At 36.1% G+C, this 24,776-nt stretch overlaps 1 protein-coding gene across 4 annotated transcripts; it reads left to right on the top strand.

Moving 5' to 3' along the window:
• Positions 1-1,389: 1,389 nt before the first annotated feature.
• On the top strand, positions 1,390-22,881 carry LOC135650532 (uncharacterized). 4 transcript variants are annotated; one of them, XM_065169968.1, is made up of 23 exons: positions 1,391-1,707; positions 3,240-3,624; positions 4,132-4,248; positions 4,393-4,475; positions 5,180-5,326; positions 5,458-5,606; positions 5,681-5,811; positions 5,919-6,041; positions 6,160-6,233; positions 7,141-7,725; positions 7,889-8,000; positions 8,344-8,481; positions 10,231-10,554; positions 10,779-11,052; positions 11,135-12,357; positions 12,441-12,843; positions 12,932-13,863; positions 13,955-14,020; positions 14,106-14,231; positions 14,739-14,983; positions 15,082-16,272; positions 21,777-21,875; positions 22,332-22,881. In XM_065169968.1, the coding sequence occupies exons 1-21, from the start codon at positions 1,583-1,585 to the stop codon at positions 16,199-16,201; spliced, it is 6,882 nt and encodes a 2,293-aa protein (XP_065026040.1). In that variant the 5' UTR covers positions 1,391-1,582; the 3' UTR covers positions 16,202-16,272; positions 21,777-21,875; positions 22,332-22,881. The 4 variants fall into 4 exon arrangements, with proteins under 4 accessions (XP_065026042.1, XP_065026041.1, XP_065026040.1 ...); XM_065169970.1 differs by lacking the exon at positions 15,082-16,272 and having other exon boundaries at positions 1,390-1,707; XM_065169967.1 differs by lacking the exon at positions 21,777-21,875.
• The last annotated feature ends 1,895 nt before the right edge of the window (positions 22,882-24,776 follow it).

Below are 24,776 nucleotides of genomic sequence, written 5' to 3' on the forward strand. Positions count from 1 at the left end.
TCAGGATAAACGTAGAATTTTAGTTTGAATATAATATTTTCATATTTTATTCATGATTGAATATTTTTCTGCATAATACCTTTAAGCATTGCCATATTAAATTGGTTATCGTAATGTTACATATCTACTAAGCATTGACAAAAAATCACGGTTGATTTAAACTTCATACTAATGGACATCGTCTTATTTAATTACTATGTTCATATTAAAAAATCATATGAAAGATACTATGCAACATGACTTGTTGATTTATTGTTATTTCTTTAAATATATTGAGACTAATGTGTTGGTTAATTATTTCTTGTTAGCCTTAGAATATAATAAAATATCATTATATTCTTGTTAGCCTTATCATATATATATATATATATATATATATATATATATATATAATTTATCGGCTCACACGTTATTTTATCTATTAAGTAGTCCCATTATTTTAGAATTTGATGAATTTATGATCAAATGATATATATAATTATCTCTAATATATAATGATATTACTTAGTTTCATGATTGTTTATGTCTTATCAAAAAGTATATTACCACTAAAGAGATTATGATTGACTTTTAATGGATTCGATCGCTCGATTGAATTTAACGATTTGTTTGTTAAGTTAACTATTGAAGATATTTTATCAGGTATATTGTCAATAAAGATTTTTAGGATCACAATTTAATTATTCGACATTTATGACACCAAATTCATTAGAGGCAAACTTAGGAATCGATCACAATTTGATGTGAATCATCTTTCATATCGAAACAATAAATCAATGACTTCCACGCTAAGTTTAAGTTTATATTTGTTAGCATTCCCTTACAAAAAAGAAAATGTAGCATTTGTATCTCCTTGCTCCTTAGTGATTATATATATATATATATATATATTTAAGAACTAAATCATAATAATAAGGATGACTAGAATCATATTTTAGAGCAAGATAGTATTTAGAAATAAATGGAGAAAAAGGAGAAATTGAAATCATTTAGATATTGTTGGGCGATTCATTTGTTTTAAGATGTTTATGCATGCATGTTTATCGACCTACCAGCCAATACCCACGTCTGACTGAACAGTCAAAGGAAATATGTGGAGCCCGCGTCGACGTTTCTCGCGAAGTATGGTACATTGACACGCTCCCAGGAAAAGGGCTGTGATAAATCAGAGTTGAACCGAGTTCACATTTGACTGCCCAGTGTGGGACCCACGTCGAGGCGTTTTTTCCGACCAGGTAGTAGGCTGGGTCAGGCATGAAACGCTGGGATTAGTGGTCCGTTAACTGAGACGAACCCAGTTAACGCCGTAAGGATTAAAAGAGTCATTTCATCCTCTTCAGTTACGGACGAATTCGCGGAGTCCCCAACCGTGTCGTATATCTCACTTCGCGTCTTCGCCCCGTGCGAGCCCCTTTCTATTTCTTATTTCAAAAATAAACTCAATCTCCCTCCTCCTCTAGAAGACGACGGCGACGCGGCGGCGTTGGGGCGAAACCCTAGTTTGATCGGCGGCAACATTGCGCGATTTTGAAGCAGATTTTGAGGATAAGGAGGAGGAGAGGCGTCCGTATCTATACTTGCCATGGCGAGGAAGGGTTGCACCCGACGGGAGCTCTTGGACCGGTGGAGCGCGATCCAGGAGGAGCTCGATGGGGACGATCCTTCCCCCTCGAGGGAGCGCCGGATCCTGCGAACTAAGGAGGAGTGGTACTATTCGATCACCACCTGTCCCTCTCACTCTATTGATTCCTTTTTCTCTTAGTTCTATGAATAGACATATATGAGACGGTTGTAATTCTTGGAATGGTGATCGAAGGTAGGAGTTCTCTAGGAGTGGAAATTCTTTATTTCTTCAATTGCTTTCATCGCATGTTCCATATTTCCGTCTCTGCGCACCTGTGCGTTTAATTAGTGGAAAGGGACTTGTAACCTATAATAGTTGTTGGATGCCAACGTGGGTCGCTTCTTTTGCCTAAATTTACTTGGTAGCACGCTTTGCCTGGCTACAAATGGAAATATCAAATAGAGTTGGGTTAAAATTTGAAACGTGAGATTCACTGTATTCTTGTCTGACCTTCTATGAGCATGAGCTATAATCGAATAGCTTAGGAAATGACAACTTGAATTTTTGTTGTCTTGCTTTATTGCTTAGGACACCAGATGTACGGAATTTTTTACTATGAAGTTATGAATAATTATATTTCTATAGCTGCATATTGGTTTATTAGAGGTATCTATCAATGTCAAACAACTAGAAATTTTGGCACAATATGATATATGGGAGTTTAGTCCTCCACCCTAAGGTTGATGTGTTCTGATTCTTCTTTATGTTTGGCTTTATTTAATTTCCACTCCATTACTCAAATGATTGATTTGTATAGCCGAAGATGGATGTCTGTGTGAAAAGAATACACGTACTGTTGTTTGGTACACTCATATCCGGATATTGGCCAGTTATTAATAACTCCTATGGTTTATCAACCTATAATAACCTTATAATTCAGAAAGCACTTTGTTAAAGCTGGAGTTGTATTTGAGCCCTCCAGAATCATTTCTGTTTGGAAATTTCAGGAAGAGTAAGTCGAGGGAGTATATTGTAATTATCATTGTGTAATAATGAATTTTCTTTTCGTTTACCTTTCAGATTGCCTATGGCTATCCTACTCAGTATAGAATAATAACTGGTCAGCTGCATATGTTGTTGAGTCCTAGGTACTATAAGTTTTATTTATTTTTTAGAAGTGGAAAGGTCAACCAAGAGTTGAACTTAATGGTTTTTATATTCGATCATGGCAAAATTATTAAAAGTTGATTACACATGCTATGTTTTACTATTTCATTAGATATCTTGAGGATTGTCATTAGTTTATTGTCGGTAAAACTGTCACTACAGCCTAAAATAAAGAGTCACTCTGTTTCTAAAAATTCTGTTATAATAGTATAAGGTCAATGATGCTTTTTCAACTGATCATGTGCAAAAACTATTATTTTAAGGTAGAAAATATTACAAGGGCAATTTCTTTTGGCTTTTGCGTTGGTATGATTTGTATTAAATTACTATTTTTGCATGCATTATTTTTATGATTTCATTGTTCAGAGTTCCATAATTGCAAATGGCTGACACTAGACAGTTTGTAGATCGCTTATGCCTTTCTAAAATATTGTCATGTTTGGTATTTGTTATTTGATAACCAGATTACATCATTCTCTATGTATGACTTCCCAATTATCTTTTGCAGGTTTTCAGATTCCTTCAACTTTTTGGTTGATTTACCAGCGGAAAATCATATCTGGTGTGACTACTCAGACTTAATGGGACCTCTTTTGGAGACATTCCATAACTTTTTCAGAGATACAAATTCTGTATCACCTCTTAAGCTTTTGTGGAAGCGGGTTTCTCGAGAACTGGGGCATTGCACACAATGTATATGTCAGCATCATCAGGCTCAAGAATATTACAATGTTGAATATGAAACAGATTCTGTTGATCCTCTACTGACAGTATTGCACCGTCTAGACGAAGAGAGGGTAACAGAACATCTTAAAGATATTAATATGCGAATTCGCTGTAAGGAGTATGATCCAGAATCTCATGGGACAGAAGTTGTTAGCGTGATGTTTGAAGTATGTTAACTATAACTTTATCCTTGATAAGCACTTTTGGAACTATTAATTGCATGAATGGTCATTTGCTTCTCTCCTTGCTGCTTCTCGTTAATGTTATCAAAGTTTGCCTAATAATTATCCAAGAGCTATGTTCACATATTTTGACCACTGAACAAGGTTGGCATTGGTATTTGTGGCATTGATTAATAGTCAAGTATAGGTTACCACCTGCTATCTCTAATCGTGCATTGAACTCCATGTAATGAGTCTGTAACATCACATTTCCTCAGTTATGATTTTCTCTCAAGATATGTCCAAAAGTCTTTTGCATGACATTTATTTTACCTGATTTGACATGCAGGTTATGTAGCGTATTTAATATTCCATTTATTTATTTATTTATTCTATTTTTTGGCTTTTTCTTCACGATGCCAACTAGTGAAGTTCCTCCTTTGTTCATTGTAAAGTCATTTTACTATTTTAAATTACATAAATATAATAACTAGTCGTATTTTTCCACTGCAGGTGCTAATGTTTCCTATCTTATTGGATGACCAATCACTTGTTAATGAGTTTCAGTTCTTTATTGAAGCTGTTGATGAGTCTCATGAAGTTACTCTCTCAAGCAATCAACAGTATCCAGTAATTTTCTTATGAAATTTGTAATTCTTCTTCGCTGCATTGCCGCCTTGTTGTTTCTTTGTCTATTATTTTGATGGGAGTATGTTTCCATGTCATATTTTTTTTAATTGCTTTTTTACTCAGACAAATGGTTGTCTTCTATAGGGAATATATGCTCTACTTTTTCTTAAAGGTGGGCGGGCAAGGGCAGTTGGATTTCGTCTAGCTGGATGCATGGGGAAACTGAGGTACCTTTTTTGCCCCAATTTTTGAATTATCCATTCAAATTGTTAATTGGTATACTGATGGTCTAGTTAAAGGTTTCTGTTAGCGGAAACATAAGACTGAATGAGGACAGATGGCTACAATATATCTGCATTCCTGATATGGCCATTATTTCAAGCAAAAGCTAATGTGTCTTAGCCTAGTTTTGGGTACAACCATGGAACATAAATGTTTCAGGTGTTTTTTTTTCTGAGAAGTCTAGCTGAAGTAGAAACAATAAAGGACAATCTAAGATCTTTAAAAAAAAACCAAAATAAGAATATTGATGTGATATACTAGATTATGGATATTGCTGAAAACCTGAATATTCTAGTAACACGTGGAAGGATGGTATTCTATGTAATATGTATACTATGGCTAGTATTTTTAGACAGGCAGCTCAGAGTTATCCTAGACAAAACACATATATTTGCTTGTTAATTACTATCTTTCATGATGGCTAATAATAGATGGAGGATCAACATTCTTACATGCAGTATTGAAGTTTAAACTGCAATAGTATTAGGTAATTTGTGCTTCTTTATGCCCTTGTCTATTAGCTCTCCTATTTGGCATCATAATGAATGTACTGTGTTTTCACCTCGCTATCTGTTCCTTTTTATGCTAGTGACTCACAGTTATCATTTGGAGCTCGTTTCATATAACTTTCTTTATTACAATTTTTTAGGAGAGCAACAGATCTGGAGCCCTTGCAACCTTTGTTGAGGAAATATATTGGCTTTCTTGAAGCAGAGATTTTACCATCAACTTCAGAAGTGTTAAGACCAAGAGTGCAACTTGAGCGCATAAATGTATGGAACGGGATCAAGACATTGTATGTGAATTAATTCTTTGGATACTAAATTAAGGTTCACCTAGATTTCTTACCTGTTGTCAAAGACACAAATATGTTGTTATGATTTCTTTTTGATGTGGAACCATTTAACGTATTGCACCTAACTGTAGACTTGGCTTTCTTGAGGCGGAAGCACTTGAAGATGGGATATTGGAGAAATATCCTGTTTTTCTGAGTTTTGTACTAAACCATGTCAGTGATGACACACCTGAATTCTCTTTTGCTGTTGCTTGTCTTAGGACATTATTTGAAATGCTTGGTGAGTGTTCGATTTTTTTCACGTTTAGTAACTTATCAGCTTGAGAAAGTAATTTGACTTATTTTTATATCTAGGATGTAAGCTATGGTTGAGAACAACATTATCACCCAGTATGATGCGCAACACGCTTTTGGGACAGTGCTTTCACACTCTCAATGAGAAAAGTCATAAAGATATATTTGATCTTTTTCTACCATTTTTGCAGGCTTGTCCATCTGTCATCCTTATATAAACGTTTAATTTCTAACAAGCTTCTTCATTTTTTTTAGTTATTTCAGTTTACTAATGCTTATTTTAAAATTCTTACTCCAGTCTCTTGAATCTTTGCAAGATGGTGAACATGAAAAGCAACGAAGACATTTTCTTTATTTTCTCCTTCATCAAGTAACTCAAAGTAGAAACTTCAGCAATTTAATGCGAAAAAATGCTTGTAAGGTTAGCCGATCTATAAGATGGATGTGATTGTATTCGTTTTTTGTTGCATACATTCAATTATTTGTTCTAACATATTTATCATTCTTATTCATATTAGTTGTTTTTTTTTTTTTTCCAGATTGCACTTCTCATCATCCAACGTGGCTATTCAATGAATCCTCCATGCCCACCTTTTGAATGTGCTCACATGTGGTAAGCAATTATAAAAAACTAAAAATTATGTTTCTTTGTTGGGTTAAGATCCATTTTAGCTTTTGTGGTTTTGGCTATGGACCTCTAAAAATATATAATATAAATAATAAATATAATTATTTAAAATTTAAAATAAAAATATATTATTAAATTAAAAAAATCTAAGATATAAAATCAAAATAATACATTATTAATCTAATAAATACAAATACTATTATTAGTATACTGTTAACAGTATACAAAAGGAGAAGGAGTGTAAGGAGGTGCTGACTGAGAAAAGAGGAAGCGACAGCGGCAGCGGGAGCGGGAGCGTAAGGAGGCAGCGGGAACGGCGACAGCGGCAACGGAAGTGGTGAGCGGCGACAACGGTAATGGTAGCGAGCAGCGGGAGTGGCAGCGGCAACGATCAGGGTTAGGGTTGGGCAGCGACAGCTGATATCGGTGCTTAAGTTGGTTCGATTGAACCAACTAAAGCACCGGAGACTGAACCAAACTTAAAACGCTGGTTCGGTCGCCTGGTTTAACCCAGGTGCTCGTCCGAAGCGCCCAGCGCTTGGGCTCGGGCGAGCACCCAAGCGGCGCCTCTTTGAAGCGCGACGCCTGGAAGTGAAGTGAGGCGCTCGGGCCTCGCCTCGCCTCGCCCGAGCGCCTAGGTGAGCGCCTGAGTGCCTTTTTAAATCACTGGTTTTATATAAAATGCAAGATATGAAATGCATTCCGAAACATCTTTGAATGCTAGCATATAGGAGCTTGCTTTTAAGGACACCCATATTTGTTCCATCTGTGTTAGTTGCTAGTTTCTTTAATAGGTTTTTCTACTGCATAAAGAAAATAAATATTGTAACAATAATACCATTTTACTTATGTTTAATTCACTCTGACGACTAGTCTCCTATTTGTTTGACAGGGGTCCATCTTTGGTCAGCTCATTAAAGGATTCATCTCTTCATAGTTCTTTGCGTCAGCCAGCATTTGATCTCATCAATACCATTATAATTTCTGATGCCTCTGCTTTGATGTCTTTAAAATCAAAGTTCAATGATGCTTTCCACATTCGTGCAAACGTCCCACAAATATCGCTTGATGATGAAGATGATCAACTATTTTCTTATGATGTTGAAGAGAAGGATAATAGCTGTTGGAGTGAATTTGGTGTCCAGAACAAGCTTACCTCTCTTGTATGTGCAGAATGGGCTTGTATTCCCATGTTATGGTTTGAAGCTTTAACTAAAGTAGACCCCTCTATGCTTCCTATATCTTTTTCCAAGGCTGTTTTCTGGGCTTTATCTCATATTTCATTATTAGAGTTTGGTTCCATCATAGAATTCTCATCCTCCATTGAAGAGTTCCTGTCATTAAATGCTAGAGAAATTTTGTCATCATTTGGGTGGGAAATCCCTACTGGATCAGATGATGGTGGTGATGGAAAGGAGTCCAGAAACTCTGTTAGGGCATCATCCATGGCTTCTTTCCTAACAAAAACACTCAAGAGGTTTTACCAATGCCTTCTACCATGAGAGTTTCATTACCAGCTTTGTTAATAATATTCTAATTGTGTGCCTTTGAAATAAAGTTTCTGCTTATTGATTTCTTTTTTTGATCTACCTGGATTTTCTTTATGTTCAGCACCCAGTAATTTCTGAAACTTGACCTAGGCTTGCTGCCCACTTCGTATTGCAAATCGAGCAACATGAACTTCAGAAGCAGTGGACATGGGAACCAAGAATGGCAGAGAGCTTGATACTTTTGATTATAGATCCTGATGATGTAAGGATTTAAACTTTTCCTTTTAATTTCTGTGAGTGGTTCATTCATTAGGCTACTAGAGGTACATTTTAAGTTGAGGCATGCTGGTTCTGTGCTGGCATATTTATGATGGTTAGCACAGATCGGCATGAGGTGTGTGCCAACTGGTAGGGGCTCAATGCCTGGCAGGTGCTATTTTTGGCTCTTTTTTAAAGTTACCTTGGTGATACAGTATGTGTTTCTTGAATGGACCATCACCTAATCCATAATCAGAAGCTAGCAAATGAAACAAGGAAAAAACAATGGAAATTTATATGTTTTCAGAGTATTAACCAAATCTGTTAACATTTACATTTTGTTTCAGAGCATAAGACAAGCTGATAGAGTGATCCTGGAACATGTTTCAAGGACACGGGGTCTGACTTCTGGACTTCAGTTTCTTTGCTCTAGTGCATCTTCTCTGTCTGCTATGTTTTCAGGGTTGAGATATGCATTACAACAGGTAAGCTCTGAAACACAGATTTTTAGATAGTGGTACTGAAATTCCAGTTCAAATTGAATAGTCACTCCCATATTCTATATATTATAGCTTATTGGTTTATTTTCTTTGGTCTTCTTCAGTCATCCTAGTGTAACTTTACTCTCACTTATTGTTGTTCTTCCTTGTTGTTAACACAACTCTTGCCTTAAAAAATAAAGAAATTAGACTAATCCGTATGAGTGTATATTGTATATTCTCTCCAAACTACAGGAGTGGTACTTTATAGCCAAGCAGAATGACTATTTATTCCACCAATAAAAAAATACTGAATGATTCTGGTAGTGGAACATGCAGGGTCCACTTTATGGGTGAATGACTAGTGATAAGTGTCAATATCAGAGTAAGTTATCATGTGTGCTTGCAATATCTTGAAAAAAATTCAAAGTTTGACGGGATTTTGATGTAAAAATTTTGATAGAACTTTGAAAATAACAATCAAAGTACTGTTATTATTCAAAATTGTCAATTCCTTTTCGGAAACGAGAATTTTCTACCGAAGTTTTATATAAACCTGGATCAGTGTGGCTATCAGTGACTTATATGATGTAGGCTTGTTAATCTGGGAACTGCACCTAGCATACTGAGAATTGATGAATTCGGACCAGTTAGGATCTGATCTTATTTAATTCAGCATGATTCATGAAATATTTCTTTCTTCGGGGATGAAAAAAAAAAACAGAACCTGCAACAGAAGCAATTTTAAAAATGGTAAAAAAAAAAGAAACAGCACAGATGACACTTGACAGATATCATATGTTGTCTGCACTAATTACAATTCTAAGAATCTGTTCATGGGTAGCCTGGATCTTGGAGGTTAGAAATGGGTTATTTTTTTCTGGATCCCACGTCACCAGGAAGATTTTCTATTTCACAGATTTCTTTTGCCTTTTATTGCATATGCAGGAACCCCTGGGCAAGGGTGTATGAGTTGCATTTGCTTGAGATGATTGATACTAGGATAGAGAATACCTAATTCCATGGAGGCAATTGATTGCCTGCCCTAAGTATACGCTGGAGTATCTATTCTGATGAGTATTTTATGCATGTAAAAAATCTTTAATTATATTTCTTTTCTAATGTTCTGGATAAATATTGGTTACCTGTTATTGAAGAGTTGGAGAGGAGGTGATTGTTGGGTGCAGTCCTCAGGCAGTTATGTTATCTACAGGAAAGTGTAGTCCACTGGTGTTTTGAACAAACTAATGCATTAAGACCGTCCAATTGTGTTTGAGTTTTGTAATTTTTCTTGTTTGATGTTGGACTCTCTTTTCATTCACATGATTTATTTCTTTGTTAGCTCTCTGATAGTGGTATCAGATTCCTGTAGGACAGATTTATTTCTTAAATAGTACTCTGTTCTGCATGACGTATCTTTAATTTATTTGTTTGATGATAAACACTTGTCTCTTTTTATCCTCACACTTATAACTAGTGTTTAATATCTCATGATTGCTCTTATACCTTTTGCCAATTTTGTAAAACAGTATCAAGGATATGCTTCTTTAGACTGTATTGTAACTCTATCTTGTATAACAATTTAAGTTCTAGAGTTCAAACTTTTTTTTGGGTCATTTCCTCTGATTTTGCTCTTTTTGTCCTGTTTATTTTGTTGACGGCCTACAATGATGCTCTGTGAATGATCTGCTTAGCTCCAAAGGGGAAAAGCTTTTCAGTTTTTGTAAACTCCTTTATTCATATGTTCAATCTCAGGTACCGGTTCATTTGCTCGTGACAAATTTTCATAATCTTCACCACTTATTTTTCATCCTGCGCAAAGTTTTAAAGGAAGTGGTTACTTCTGATAAAAAATCAGTTAAAATGGATACAAAATCTACAAATCCTTTATTCGAGGGGGGCTTTTTGCATCAACCCTATTTTGAAAATTTGCCAGACCGACCACCTGGAAGCTCAGGAACCATAGTGGATATGAAATCTTGGGAGAAGTTTAGTTGCTTTCTATCAGCAGTTGTATGGCCAACAATTGTACAATGTCTAGAGGAAGGAAAGGAGCTTGTCAATAGCAAAAATTGTCAGGTATGACCGTAGGATAAATCTGTTATTGTTGTTATTTCATGTCTACAATTCTAACTTGTTTGACTTTTTTCAATCGTCTGTTATTGAGGTGGCACGAGATGTGGTTGTCCATGATAGTGGAAGAAATAAGCTGCATTTTAATTATTTTATTTTGATTTTTGTGGCTTTTATGTGGATACTTTAAATTCAGTATACATTCTTCATCTTTTATTTTTTTGTTGCAGATGACATGTGTTCGATTGCTTGAGACTCTTCCTGTTGTTTATGAAAAACTCAGCTTCTCATTATCTGAGTTGTCTGGCAATCTAGCATGCTTTACCCATGATATATTTGACTTAAAGTGGTTCTTGCGTTTGGTGGAGTGGGGGAGATCTTCTCTCATTGTTGTTAGTAGACACTGGAAGCAGTGCATTCTTTCTCTGGTGAACTATTTAAAAAGTTCACACACAATTAAGACATCTTGCAATCTTGGTGCTATTGAAGCAATTGTGTCGCATGGTTAGATTTTAATTTGGGTTACTCATTCACCTTATCCCCAACCCCCCAAATTGTGTGACACTTGCTTGTTCTTCTTTTACAGATACTGTAGCAGTTGATAAGCTGAAGGAGAAGGTGCTTCAACTTAAGATATCATTGGCTGAAGATGTTGTTCAATTTTATGATCAGAAAGTCCTGCGGCCAAAAACATTACTTTCTGAGCCTTCGTATGTGAAGAAAAGTTCTGTTTCAGAGACTTATGTCTGTAATGATCAAGTTTGCAGTGGGGCGACATTTCCACCTCAAACAATTGGGAACCAAGATGTTATTATTCTTTCAGATGATGAAATAGAAAAGAAGGTTTCCCGTGACTTAGTTATTACAGGGGCCTTACCAGATAACCATTTAGACAGTACTTGCCTGTCAGAAGATGGATTGAAGAATGTTCCATCATTAAAATCTTCTGGGAACTCTCAGGTTCCTTCTCAAAGGGCAAATAAGGATGTGGTTATCAATAGCAGTGTGTCTTCGATGGTTGAGTCAGCTGTCTGTGAAGGCACAAGTAGTATGATTCTTCCAAAGAGCATAGAAACAGATGGAGTAAGTCAGTCATGTAATACAAGTGACATCGTCTCATCACTTAAAAAAGCCAAGTTATCTAGCCAACCTTTTCTTCATCAATTATCTTCTCAAAATTACTCTTCGGAACTAAGAAAAGATGATGCTGTCATCAAGGAGTTGATTCGTCAAGATGATGATGTCTTAGAGCGTGCCCTTGATAGATCTAGGCATGCAAAATTGCTGCCAGCAAAGCACAGCATCTCTGTACCTAAAAGGCAAATCGTTCAGCTTCAGTTGCCTACAAAAAATAAATTTGGTTCTCTTAATAAGACAGACTTGGGGGCTAGAAGACTTAAACCTCCAAAATTAGATGACTGGTATAGACCCATCTTAGAATTGGACTATTTTGTTCTTGTGGGATTAACCACTGATAATGAAGATGGAAAATCTGCTTTAACCAATTTAAGAGAGATACCTTTATGTTTTCAATCATCAAGCCATTATGTTGAGATTTTCCGGCCATTGGTATTGGAAGAATTTAAAGCCCAATTACATAGTTCATATATTGAAAATTCTGGGGATGACATGTCCTGTAGCAGCATATGCTTACTTTCAGTTGAAAGGGTAGATGATTTTCATCTGATTCGTGGCTGCCTTGATGGCACTGACACTGTTGCATCAAGAGTATGTGCTGAAAATGACTTAGTTTTGCTAACAAAGGAACCCCTACAAAATGCAGCCCAACATGTGCATGTACTTGGAAAGGTATTATTTGGATTTGCTCTTTTACTATGATAATTAAGTTTTATGCCTAACAGGGTCTTGTAATTTGTTGGTTTCTATCTTAGGTGGAGAGGCGTGAGAAAAGTGATAAAAGTCGATCAATAGTTCTTGTAATCAGGTTATATCTTCCAAGTAGTTCTTCACGCTTTAACAAAGCAAGAAGGCTACTTACAGAACGAAGTAAATGGTTTTCAAGTCGGATCATGAGTATGACCCCTCAACTTCGGGAGTTTCAGGCTCTTTCCTCACTACATGACATCCCTATGCTTCCAATCATCCTAAATCCAGTCAATCATTCTGCTGGACATCTTGCATCTAAGAAGGTTCAACTGGATAAGCTTTCTCGGTACATGCAGAAAATGTTTATATCATCATATAATGGCAGTCAGATTCAAGCTATTAGCACTGCCATTGGGTCATCGGAACCCAAGAAGACCTTAGAACTTTCCCTCATACAGGGTCCTCCAGGTTTGAAAATTTCCATCTCTATTGATGTCAACAAAGTTGCACTTGTTAGAATAATTTGCACTATACAGTTTAAAGTTTTACTATGCAGGAACTGGCAAAACTAGAACTATTGTTGCTATAGTAAGTGCATGGCTTGCTTTACAAAAAGTTCATAAGAGCCATTGTTTTAAAACTCCAAGCGCTCATTCAATACATGACAAGAATGAATCTAGTCATTCAAAAGGACTTATTAGTCAGTCTGCTGCATTGGCAAGAGCTTGGCAGGATGCAGCCTTTGCTAAACAACTGATGAAGGATGCAGAAAAAGATTCTTCTGTACCAACAGAACGTCCTTCACGAGGAAGAATTCTTATCTGTGCGCAGTCAAATGCTGCTGTCGATGAATTGGTATCCAGAATCAGTGAGGGACTTTATGGGAGTGATGGGAAGGTATTCAAATCTTATCTAGTGCGGGTTGGAAATTCAAGAACAGTTCATCCTCGTTCACTACCCTTTTTCATTGATACACTTGTTGAACAACGTTTGGCAGAAGAAATGAACAACCAAATCAGCGGAAAAAATGATAAAGATGTAGAATCTTCTAGTTCACTTCGTGCAAAACTTGAAAAGGTTGTAGACAGTATAAGATTATATGAATCTAAGCGTGCTAAAATAGAAGAAAATGAAATGAATACCAGCAGTTCAATCAATAACAAGCCTTCCCAGAAAGGTGATCCACTAGAAATTTCTGATGCTGCAATCGGTGCAAAGCTCAATATTTTGTATGGACAGAAGAAGGCAATTTGTGCTGATCTTGCGACTGCTCAGGCCCGAGAAAGGAAAGTTTCTGAGGAAAGTAGGTCCCTCAGGCATAAAATTCGAAAATCTATCCTCAAGGAGGCAGAAATTGTGGTTACAACTCTTAGTGGGTGTGGTGGTGATATATATGGCGTTTGCTCTGAATCTGCTTCCAGTAATAGATATGGAAAATTTTCTGAACAGAACTTGTTTGATATTGTTATTATTGATGAGGCAGCCCAAGTATGTTTACAGTGTAGTACTTTTTTTTTTTACTTCTTTATTGTGGATGACTGAAATGATGAAAATTTTCTGTTGGAATTTACTACTATAGGCTCTTGAACCAGCAACACTAATTCCGCTTCAGCTTCTCAAGTCAAATGGAACCAAGTGTATAATGGTAATGATGTTCGTCATGTTGTATATTTCTCATTGTAGAACTCTGATTACACTTTCAACCTGGTTAATGAGCTTTCATTTTGAAGGTTGGCGATCCCAAGCAGCTTCCTGCTACGGTGCTCTCTAATGTTGCGAGCAAATTTCTCTATGAGTGCAGTATGTTTGAGCGATTACAGAGAGCTGGTCACCCCGTAATAATGCTAAATGAACAGGTAAGGATGGGTTCATGAAAACAATAAGTCTGTAGCTTTACAACTACTTGTTATTGTGACATATTGATGGCTATATTAATATTTAATTTATATAATCAGTTTTTCTCAGTTGACATCTGTTAACATATTCATATATTCTAAAGGTAAATAAATCTTAAAAATGCCATTGAATTTTTCTAATATTCATATAATATCCCTTTTGTCATATTCAAAGCATAATTTTGTTTGGTCTGTGATTGTGAATGTATATAAGAGAGTTCTTGTGTGTCAAAGACACTTATTTCTTATATGATGTTGAGTGTTATCTTTATTTTTTTAATGATCACTGGCTAATGTTTAATAACTAGAAGTATTGCTTAACGAAGTTTAACACATGCATGCTACTAGCATAAACTTATAGATACAAACTAATGCTGTTTTTATGTATTTGTTGTTCAACTAAAGTTATTTTGAGGGCATATTTATTTTATTTCCTGGCATGACTCTGTGATTTGCATTTTTATGCAGTATCGCATGCATCCTGAGATATGCAGATTTCCATCAATGCACTTTTATGAGAACAAGTTACTAAATGGTGCTGAGATGGAAGGCAGGTCAGCTTTATTCCATGAGAATTGTTGTCTTGGTCCCTACATGTTCTTCGATATTGTTGATGGTCACGAACATCATGGAAAGAATTCTGGTTCTGTATCCCTTTATAATGAGGCTGAGGTTGAGGTAGCAGTTGAAATATTGAAATTCTTAAAGAAAAGGTATACATGCTTCTCCTAATTCTTTGAGAAGATCTCATGGTAAATTATGCAGACAGTGATTTTTTGTCATTCTTTGGTTTTTTTTATTTTTGAGTTAGATACCCATCAGAGTTCACATCTCGAAGAATAGGGATTGTAACACCTTATCGGAGTCAGCTTTCATTGTTACGTTCACGTTTTTCCATGGCATTTCAGTCAGATGTTGTATCTGAAATAGAATTTAACACTATTGATGGTTTTCAAGGGCGTGAAGTAGATATTTTAGTACTATCAACTGTGAGAGCTTCTGGTTCTGGTTCTGAACTACCTAAATCTAATTCAAAAGGTATTGGATTTGTTGCTGATGCGAGACGCATGAATGTTGCTTTAACACGAGCAAAAATTTCTTTGTGGATAGTAGGTAATGCCAGGACACTGCAAAGAAATGTCAATTGGGCTGCTCTTATTGAGAATTCTAAAGAGAGAAATTTATTCCGGTCATTTGTTAGGCCATATAGTCATGTCTTTGCTAAAAATTTATCCTCATACAGTGAAAGCATAGACTCTCCAAAGATGGCTTCACGTTCTACTCACCGAAAGCATAGTGAAAGGGATAACAATGTGGGCTGTGGAACACACGAGGCCAGAACCAATGCCAAAACAGGCAGCAAAATAAAGAGCAAGCTTGGTAGGAATCTAGACATACAAACTAGCAGCAATTCACGTGATAGTGGCTTGACATGTTCTATTGGGTCTCCAAACTTAGGAGGCAGTTCTCTTTCAGCTGGTGAATCACCATTGCAGGTACATGCATGCTCCAAGGATATTATCTCCAAGAAAGCTTCTAGAAAGAACAAAACAAAGAAGCCTCAGAAGCAACATGAAGAGTCAGCTCATACTGAGAATATATTGCAGGAACAACCAACTTGTGATAGACTCAAAGACGAAACTAATGGCAATGTACCTTTGGAAATGGATTCTTCTATTGGATGTTTGATAAAGAAGGCAACAGCTGCTCGGAGATTTTCTGAACATGCTCCATCTAGTACTTCAAGTCAAAGTTCAAATTCTCCATCTTCAAGGGAAACAAAACGGTTAACCAGTAAGATGGCCAAGATTAGTTCTTCTGACACACAGGAGCCCAAAGATTTAATTGCACGGAGGAAACGACAACGAGAAGACATTGAGGCTCTGCTACCTTCAGCTCTTATATCTTCAAAGAAGCCTGGTGCCACATGAAAACCTACTTCTATGAAGAAGCCATTTTCAAGTACTGCATAAGGCAGCTTCAGATTACAGAGATGGTTTAGGCAAGTTTTATGCTCATATTAGGGTGTTTTTGCACCAGATTTTCTTTTTCCTTTGCAGAATCTCTTAGTTGGATTCATTTGGATATCTTTCTCTTGTATCACCTTGTTGCTTATACCATATATTTTATAGCTGTTTTTTTTTTAAAGCAAACAAAAATAAATATCTTGATCAGATTTAACTTATTAAAAGTTAGTTATTATTGTGATTATCAGGTTTTTTGGTTTTAGAAATGTTTTCGAAGGTTTGGTCGGTTGTTAACCGTAGAGCATCTGTACCACACTGGAAAAAAGTTCTATCTCTATACAAGTGACTTGTGATGGAATTATTCCAATCCACCTAGAATCCTGTTGTCTTCTTGAGTTTTACATAGTGAACCTGTTTTTTCAATCTTGGACTTGTTATATTGAATATTACTTTTTTAGTTCTGAATTTCTCATTTTAAACGTCAGAACTTTGCATGTGATTGTTGTTCAATATGAGGACATTTTTTTTCCTTATAAATTCTGATAGTCATAAGGAATGCTTTAATGTTCTTCTGTATCTATTTTTTAATTCTTAAATGCTTATAAACAATAGGAGAATTCATAGTGCATTGTATGTTACGTACCCAATTGCACCATACGAAAAAAGAAATTAAACTTGCTTCTTTAGTTTTATCATGTTCTTTATAATGCAAGACATCTTTTAATTTCTTCAAACTACTTGATTGCACTGAGTGCCATTATATTCTTGGTCATTTTTTGAGAAGATAAAGGTTTTTATTAATGAGTGATGGTAATTTTATATTATTGTTAGGAAATCTTGGGGGCGACATCACATACGTAGCGGAAGAATAGAAAATAAAATCTCAAATTCCCTAAGATATGTTCGTCGTCGTGCTAATATTGATGCACAAAATCCGCGAAATAAAAAATCACGTATGAGAAAGATTGAGTTATCTAGAGAGATCGTATATCCCTGAATCCCTACAAATCTTTAGGAGAGGGTGAAGGAGGTCAAGCGCTCTCATCTCTAGCGGTGATCCACAAAGCAAGGCTACGATGACGCTCCTCAAAACTTCAGGCCTGCTTTGAGGTGGAGGGGGAGGAGAATAGGAGAGGCAACCAAAAGGCTCTAGCCTATGAACCACTAGTTCTCTTCTATTTATAAATGTCCCATGTCAACTTAACCCTAATAGACCCTACTATATTGGGTATTGGATCTAAATCCAACTACCCAAGCCTCTTAGATTAGTATATCTCTATCTAATAATCTCTCATGGGCTCTTATTGAATCTCATCCATAGGATCCAATAATTCAGAGGCTTAATGAATATCCAATAAGATAGGGGCTTCGGCGGATATCTCATATCCGAACCTCTACTTATCGCAACACCTACCATATGTGTGTGACCCTCTAGGCCCAATATCGAGCTGGCCGTGAGTCATACATGTCAGAACTCATTCTAGCTTAGTAAATTATTATCTCCATAATAATTCACTCGATTCATCGATTGCGGACGTATTAGGTCACTACGTCGTAGTCCCCAGACGATACAGGGGAATCCAATCCATTGAACCTGTATGTCCTTAGTTATCGTGTACTTAGAGTCCTTCGTCCATCTAATATCCCAGAGATCGTATATCAGGCATGGTGCTATCAGAACAAAACAGTTTCTACTCAAGTCTTTCTCTAATCGGATTCTCCCGGAAAACTCTTTCTTTCTCAATCTGAATGACAATGGCCAGGGTTTTGTCTGAGCAAGAACACATGTGACGTTTTTCTTATGATACCGAAAGTGGATGATTCTCTATCGACACTCAATAGTCCTCGTAAGGTTGACTACCACTCCCGATGACCGGTAGTGACTACGAAATCGCTGTTTGACAATAAAGCATCATTAACCATTTAGCATTCCCTAAGCGGATCAATCTGTGAACTCATTCCCCAATGAGCACCTGTATTGTATCTTTAGTGTCCTCACACGAGCAGCTATGAGACCAACTGCATCCATCATATCGAGGGGTATACAATACACCAGTCTGTTCGGTTATCTCGATATCCCTCTCGAGTAACCTATGATCGGGATTATTTAGGATCTGTGTTTAAAGACGAATCGGTCTTATAATCGTGATCTCATCATAATCCGATTCCCATTACACAGATCTAAGAAAATCACATTATATATATGCATATATGTAACAAGCAATATAAAGTGATAAATGTCAAATTATAATAAGCAAAAAGACTACGTGTCAAGTCACACGTGTCATCACTCACGTGATTGGCTTGCAGGACACATATGATTAGCACTTATGAATCTTTTCAGATGTTTGATGATTAGTTTCAAAGGACAGAGATGGATGCAGTCATATTATCTTGTACTTTAGCATAGTTACTAGGATGACAAATATTAACTCAGAAAATAGACACATAAGCATGAACAAAGAAACAACAGCTATGGATTTTCAAAAGCAGAAAACAGATAATATATATCAAAGTAGATAAAATAATGCATGGAAATCATCTTAATATATACATTTAGTTGCTAGTCTAAAATATTCTTATCTTTTGGTGATCCAACTCATCATGTATCAAGAAGCATTTATAGTTGCATATATAAAAGAGAGAGAGAGAGGATGCTTTTTTAACATATGGAGTGCATGCCATATAAATAAAAATAGTGTACTTGTAAGACATTTTTCCCTTTGAATTAATGCCCTTTTATCCTCTCTTTGATTATTGCTATTATATCTAGCTTTCAGAAGTACAATGGCATGATTATATTTTGCTCTTGATGAGTAGTCTGAATTGACAACATGCTTAGGGACCTTTGGTTGCTTTTGTGTAGAGTGGTAGTGCCTCCTTCTAGTAGTTTGTGAGCCCTTCCATTTTACACAACTATCAAATATTTGTTATTTAGAATCAAGGAATTCAAACCTGGAACGGTTCATATCGATCAGTACTTATCGGAAACGCATCAAAATGCGGACCACTCTTTACCCATAGGTCAGTCAATCTTTTTTAATCTAAACCATGCCTTTAGGGAATACATTGACAGAAATCTTTTCTTACATGTAGCTACTCCTCGGAGTTCACTCGTTGCTCCACCCTCGCCCATCACCTGTTGCTGGCTACCTCGATAATCTCTTCATGGTTCCTTCCTTCTCTAGCCTTCCCTTTTACTTCTTTCTTCACCCATCCCTCCAAACTAGTTAACACTGTTGTATTACATACCAACATACTATGTGTAGATACGTGGACATGGACCAGATCCATACTAGTTAGACTGATATGGGCCTGATAATCGAAATTGAATTCCTTGTTTATAAGTCCTGTAATAAATTGGGCCACACTACCATTTTTCCTACAAACACTGTAAGACATATTCATTTGCTAATTTTTATCTTCGTGAGAATATGAAGTTAGTAGTAAACTGGTTCCAGAGGTAACTATGATCACCGCACATGCAAATTCAATCGCGACCACATAAACAGTCTTCATTAGCATGTAAATGCAGACTTATATATTTTATATTTTTCCTGCTAATAACTTTTCTTTGTTAGATTTTATTATTAAAATACTTTGTACATGATAAATATAATTATTGCTAAATCTTTTACCCATTTCCTATACCACTTAATCAGTTGTTTACTTGTGTATAAATGTCATGCCATAAATTATTTATTTGGTTATTGCACCTTACTATATAAACTAGATTATGTTTTCGTTTTTTAATTTATATATTGTTTTGACATTTAAATATATCGTTTTCTCTAAGTGCTTTCCTAAACATTGGTCCTAAGGTTAGCAGCTGATTTAAGCTATGTTAATCGAGGTTCGCTTTATCGATATGTACCGGTATACCGACCAACCATCGGTACAGTACGTATGGAAGTGTATTGACATACCCTATGTCAATACGCTTGGGCGTAACGATATGATAAAATTATTAAAAATAGCTTAAAAACTTCTTTAAAATAGAAAAAAAATGGATTAGGGTTCTTAAGTTGGAAATAAAAATAAATTTAGTATAATTTTAGCAAAAATAATCTAAATTATGACAGAATAGTGATGTCTTCTTTAGGTTTTGCAAAGTAATTTTATAGTACATTACGAACCTTCCTTCCATTAATATTGAATTATCTAGAAAGAAATGATTTGAATTATTAGATTATTTTTTAAACAACTTAAACTTTAAGATTCAAATGAATTAAGTAATCAATCAATGAATATACCTGATTTTACATTAGAAAGAACGATAAGACTCCGTAAGTGGTGGATTGAGGTCCTCGATTCTATGTATCTGTATTTTAATTTGATATATTTGTCAGACCCAATCTTGAAAATGATCCCACGGCATAGTAAACTGAGTTACCGTATGTCATTGGTGTATTCATATGGTTATGGTTGTAGTCTGATTGTCATGAATCATATGTGTCCAAGGCAACTCTTGAGGCAAGGATGATTGTGCCATGTATTGGTGCGGAGCATGGAGAATGTCAGAGATTGTACTTTCGTGATTGATTTGCTGCTTTGTATTATAAGATCGATCATCATACTAATGCTCGGAGAAGTATGATCAACTATCATCGTATTACTGTTGGTTGCAAGATTCTCCATAATATGATGGTTGTGAATACGATGAGCTTCACTCTGTGTTTACGTTGTGTAGGCTTTAAAATCATCCACTGCCTCCTTCTTTCGTGTATAAACTTGACCAATACCTTATTGAGCTCCATGATTTGAATCTTGGATGACGTGTAAAATATTGCTCCTCAGTCCATGCTCCACCTTTAAATTGTGTAGATGAGACCATCGATTCTCTGGCATTGCCACCATCATCGGTTGAGTCACTACTGTCCATGTCGCTGCTGTCTCTGGACCTAGCGCTCATCGCCCGACTTAATTCTTTCCATTAGTGCTATTGATGCAAGTACCTTCTCCTTGGCCTTTGCCTTTGTATACTGGGCGGACGACTATGACGGACGAAAGGGTTTAAAAGCCCTTTCCTATGGTTCAAACGGTCAAATTGACCGTTGAAAATAGGGCAATTTGAGCCCTTGATCTATAACGGTCGAAATATGACCGTTATTGATCGGTACAGGTCGGTAACAATCGGATTTCAATCGTTACCGACTGATACACATCTTGTATCGCCCAATACAGGGTCATGTAATGGGTATCGCTCGGTAGAGGGCGATCCATATACCGGTCTCCTGTCGGACCTGTGTATACCACCCATATGAGCGGTACAGCTCGGTACGATGAACCCTGATTGCAACTGATATAGGTAACATTTGATAAGCATTGCTTCTTGACAAACTTCCAACTGCACAACAATAGCGCCATAAGGTCCCAAATATCTGGTTGGCTACATGGATGTTCTCCCACCATCAAGCCATCGGGTTTCTATTTGGTTTTAATAAATATTTCTCTGGTTATTCCCCGTTGTATCTTCTCATTCAATAGACTTCTCTATAAAATTGTCATGTGAGCATTTCTTCGCATGTTTCTCCCACAGATTTACTTGACTGCCATTAAGAATGGGTTGAAGGTATTAGACAATGGAGTGCTAGTTCTGCAATTACCATAATTTTTGGCTTTGGTATTTTTCCAGGAGGTTAGTACTTAGTACTCTATCTGGAATAGTTAGAGTTTGCTCTTCTTTTTTATCGCTTACTACTAAGTCACTAATTCCTCTTGTTCTTGGATCATATGTAAAATTGTCAATGGAACCATCATAAACTACATGTTTTGTCTTTGTACATGATGAAACTTGCACCTGGTTGTTGAGCATGCATGACTACTGGCCTGCGTATTTGGTCTTCTAACAACAACAATAATAAAAAGCTGAAATGTTCCGAACATAATTTTGCTTTTAACCAGTTGGTAATTATCATGACTATACACAATCTCTCGATGAATATTTTCTTGCAAGAAATGGGCCAGTTTGTTTCCTTTTTTTTTGAAGTTCTATAGCAACTCTTTTCCAATCTGAAGTCTCTTGTAATATTGGAACATCTAAGAAATGTTCTTCATCATTCTGACATTGTACCATGCTCTGGATTTATGACAGCTCGTACTTGCACTCCAAACATTGAGGCAAAGAGGCAACTGAGAAGCACTTCTATTCACTAATACAACATGCACCTTAATGGATGTAAAGAAGCACTTCTTGGTTGACGAGTAACTACACCAGAATGTCCAATTGCATGATGCAGTGATTGGGAGATGGTAAGAATTTTTTGGAGCTTCTCTCTCATTGATAAGGTGCTTTTTAGGCTTTCTGGTTCTCTAGTTTGATTTATTTTTTAAAGTATTTTTTACCTTTGTATATAAGCTATATCCGTGTCTTACATATTCTGAAAAACATAAAATTTTGTAGACTATCAGGGGTCTGATTTTCTACTTCATGCAAGAGTGGGCAATATGCAAACCATTCTATTGCATCTTTTGGCTTTTGTCTATATGCTAATGTACATGTAAATACTGAACTGAGTGGCTGAAAGCTCCATCACATTGCTTTGTTTGGGAAAAAAAACTTTTTCTATTTTTGCTGGCATTATTCAAGATCGACATTGTAAAAGTTGTGTATCCATTCAGGTATGTTAAATTAATTCTCTGTATTGATGTTTTTTCATCATTAAATTCCTCCTAACAGCACGCAAATCTGTGTGCAAGGGTAATATTTTCCAGAGAATCTACTATATTGTCAGAGTTTTACCTGGAGGTCATGTTTAACTTGCCTTATGCAAGTTGATTGAAAAGTATGGTTTTGAATGAGCTGCCTGAATTAGTTTGAGCGTGGAATATATGTTTTCCTTAAATTTATGATCTGTGGTTCCTGATTTGTTTTCTGCGGTTGCTCTGTGATTCTTCAACCCTCGTTATATACTTATGATCTGCATACTGCATGCATTCCTTACTCCCACTTAAATCTGTTCTTGGTTCATCCTTTTTATATTTTCATTGGTGTCAAATTTTGTTTCTCCAAGCTTTCCATTTATTTGACTTGTACTACTTCTGTCTTGTCTGTTACACAGTGGGATATCTATCTCTTATGGCGTACTTACAGTGTCATTCTGTTACCTTGTTGACTAAGCTACTTTACATGATGTCTTTTGCATACATTGTAGAACTTTCTGTTAGTATATTGCAGCAACCATTTAGCCTATGTAACGATTAGTCTGCGATGATATGATCCAATGGCTATTCTGTCATAAAAGAAACATCGATGTAGTTTTCCATTTAGTTCAGTGTAGAATTAAGTAGGCCATGAAGGATCACGAAGAATGGGAATTGCACTTTGCTGTATCTTTTGGTATATAATGGAGCTGATTATTGGCCTTCGTTTTCTAATGAAGCCTTGCTCCATTCAGGTGTTCACTCAACTGAGTTGTTGTCTCTACTTAAATGCCACTTAAGCTACTAAGCTTTATCATTTTTCTTGGAGTTTCAGTATGCTGTTTTTATCTGCCTGATATCTCTCATTGCTAGCGTTGCTTTTTAAAGATTGCCAAAATTATGGATAATTTTTTTGAATATTTCATCTCGTTTTTCCAACCTGTCTTTTCACTGCAAACTCAATTAGTGGGCATAACTACATATTATTTGTTGAACGAGAAAGATTGACATCAGATTACTGAATTAATAGCAACCAGTGGATGACCTATGCTCTGTGCTGTTTGCTTGTAAGTTATTGAGATTAAGATACAATGTGTTGTGCACTTACTAAATCATTTTAAGAAATATTCGACAACTATCGGTTGGTAAATCTTACATCGTGCATTATGGGGGTTGCCTCATCAATTTAACCATCGTTATCATATAACCTTGACCGTGGCAAACCTTTCCTTTTCCTTTTATTGTCTTGTTTATGATGGCAACTTTAAAGATTTGCAATGCTAATATTGTAACTTTATATTTCGAGATTGATGTTATTTTGTAGTTATGTTAATTGTATTGCAACACTGATAGTGTAAAGTTACACAATCTTATTACTTCCGCTCATGAACCAAGTCGTATTTAGTTATGTAATGCACTCATTGTTTGTCTTGGCTTTAGTTACGTCTTTGTTGCCATAGTTATATCTAAAGTGGTGACTTTAGATGTATATTAAGCAGTGAACAAAGCTGCTTCCTACTGGTATGCAATATGTTATGTCTCATTAATGTCATCTGGCCTCTGAGAACTTAAATGAATTTTCTTTTCAGTCTCTTGTGCGGAAAAAATAGGGTACAACTATGATCACTTCATTCCTAGTCTGATGTACCTTTCTTTTCCTCTGACTTTTAAGTCTCAGGAAATAGCACAGGTTTATTGACTCGATGCATTCATCACCTTGAGCTGGAACTTAATGCCGGCATTAAAATAAGAACCCAAATAGCTTTGTGCTCTAATGACCGTGCGGTGTTCAAGGATGTCTTCTTGCAAGATGGAATGTGGAGGAAAGTTTGTCCCTTTAACGTGGAGCACGAAATTTTCAAACCAGATTAACAAGTAACATCTACTTTTTAGATTT

Source organism: Musa acuminata, chromosome BXJ3-10, assembly GCF_036884655.1.
Source record: "Musa acuminata AAA Group cultivar baxijiao chromosome BXJ3-10, Cavendish_Baxijiao_AAA, whole genome shotgun sequence".
Lineage (NCBI taxonomy): Eukaryota > Viridiplantae > Streptophyta > Magnoliopsida > Zingiberales > Musaceae > Musa > Musa acuminata.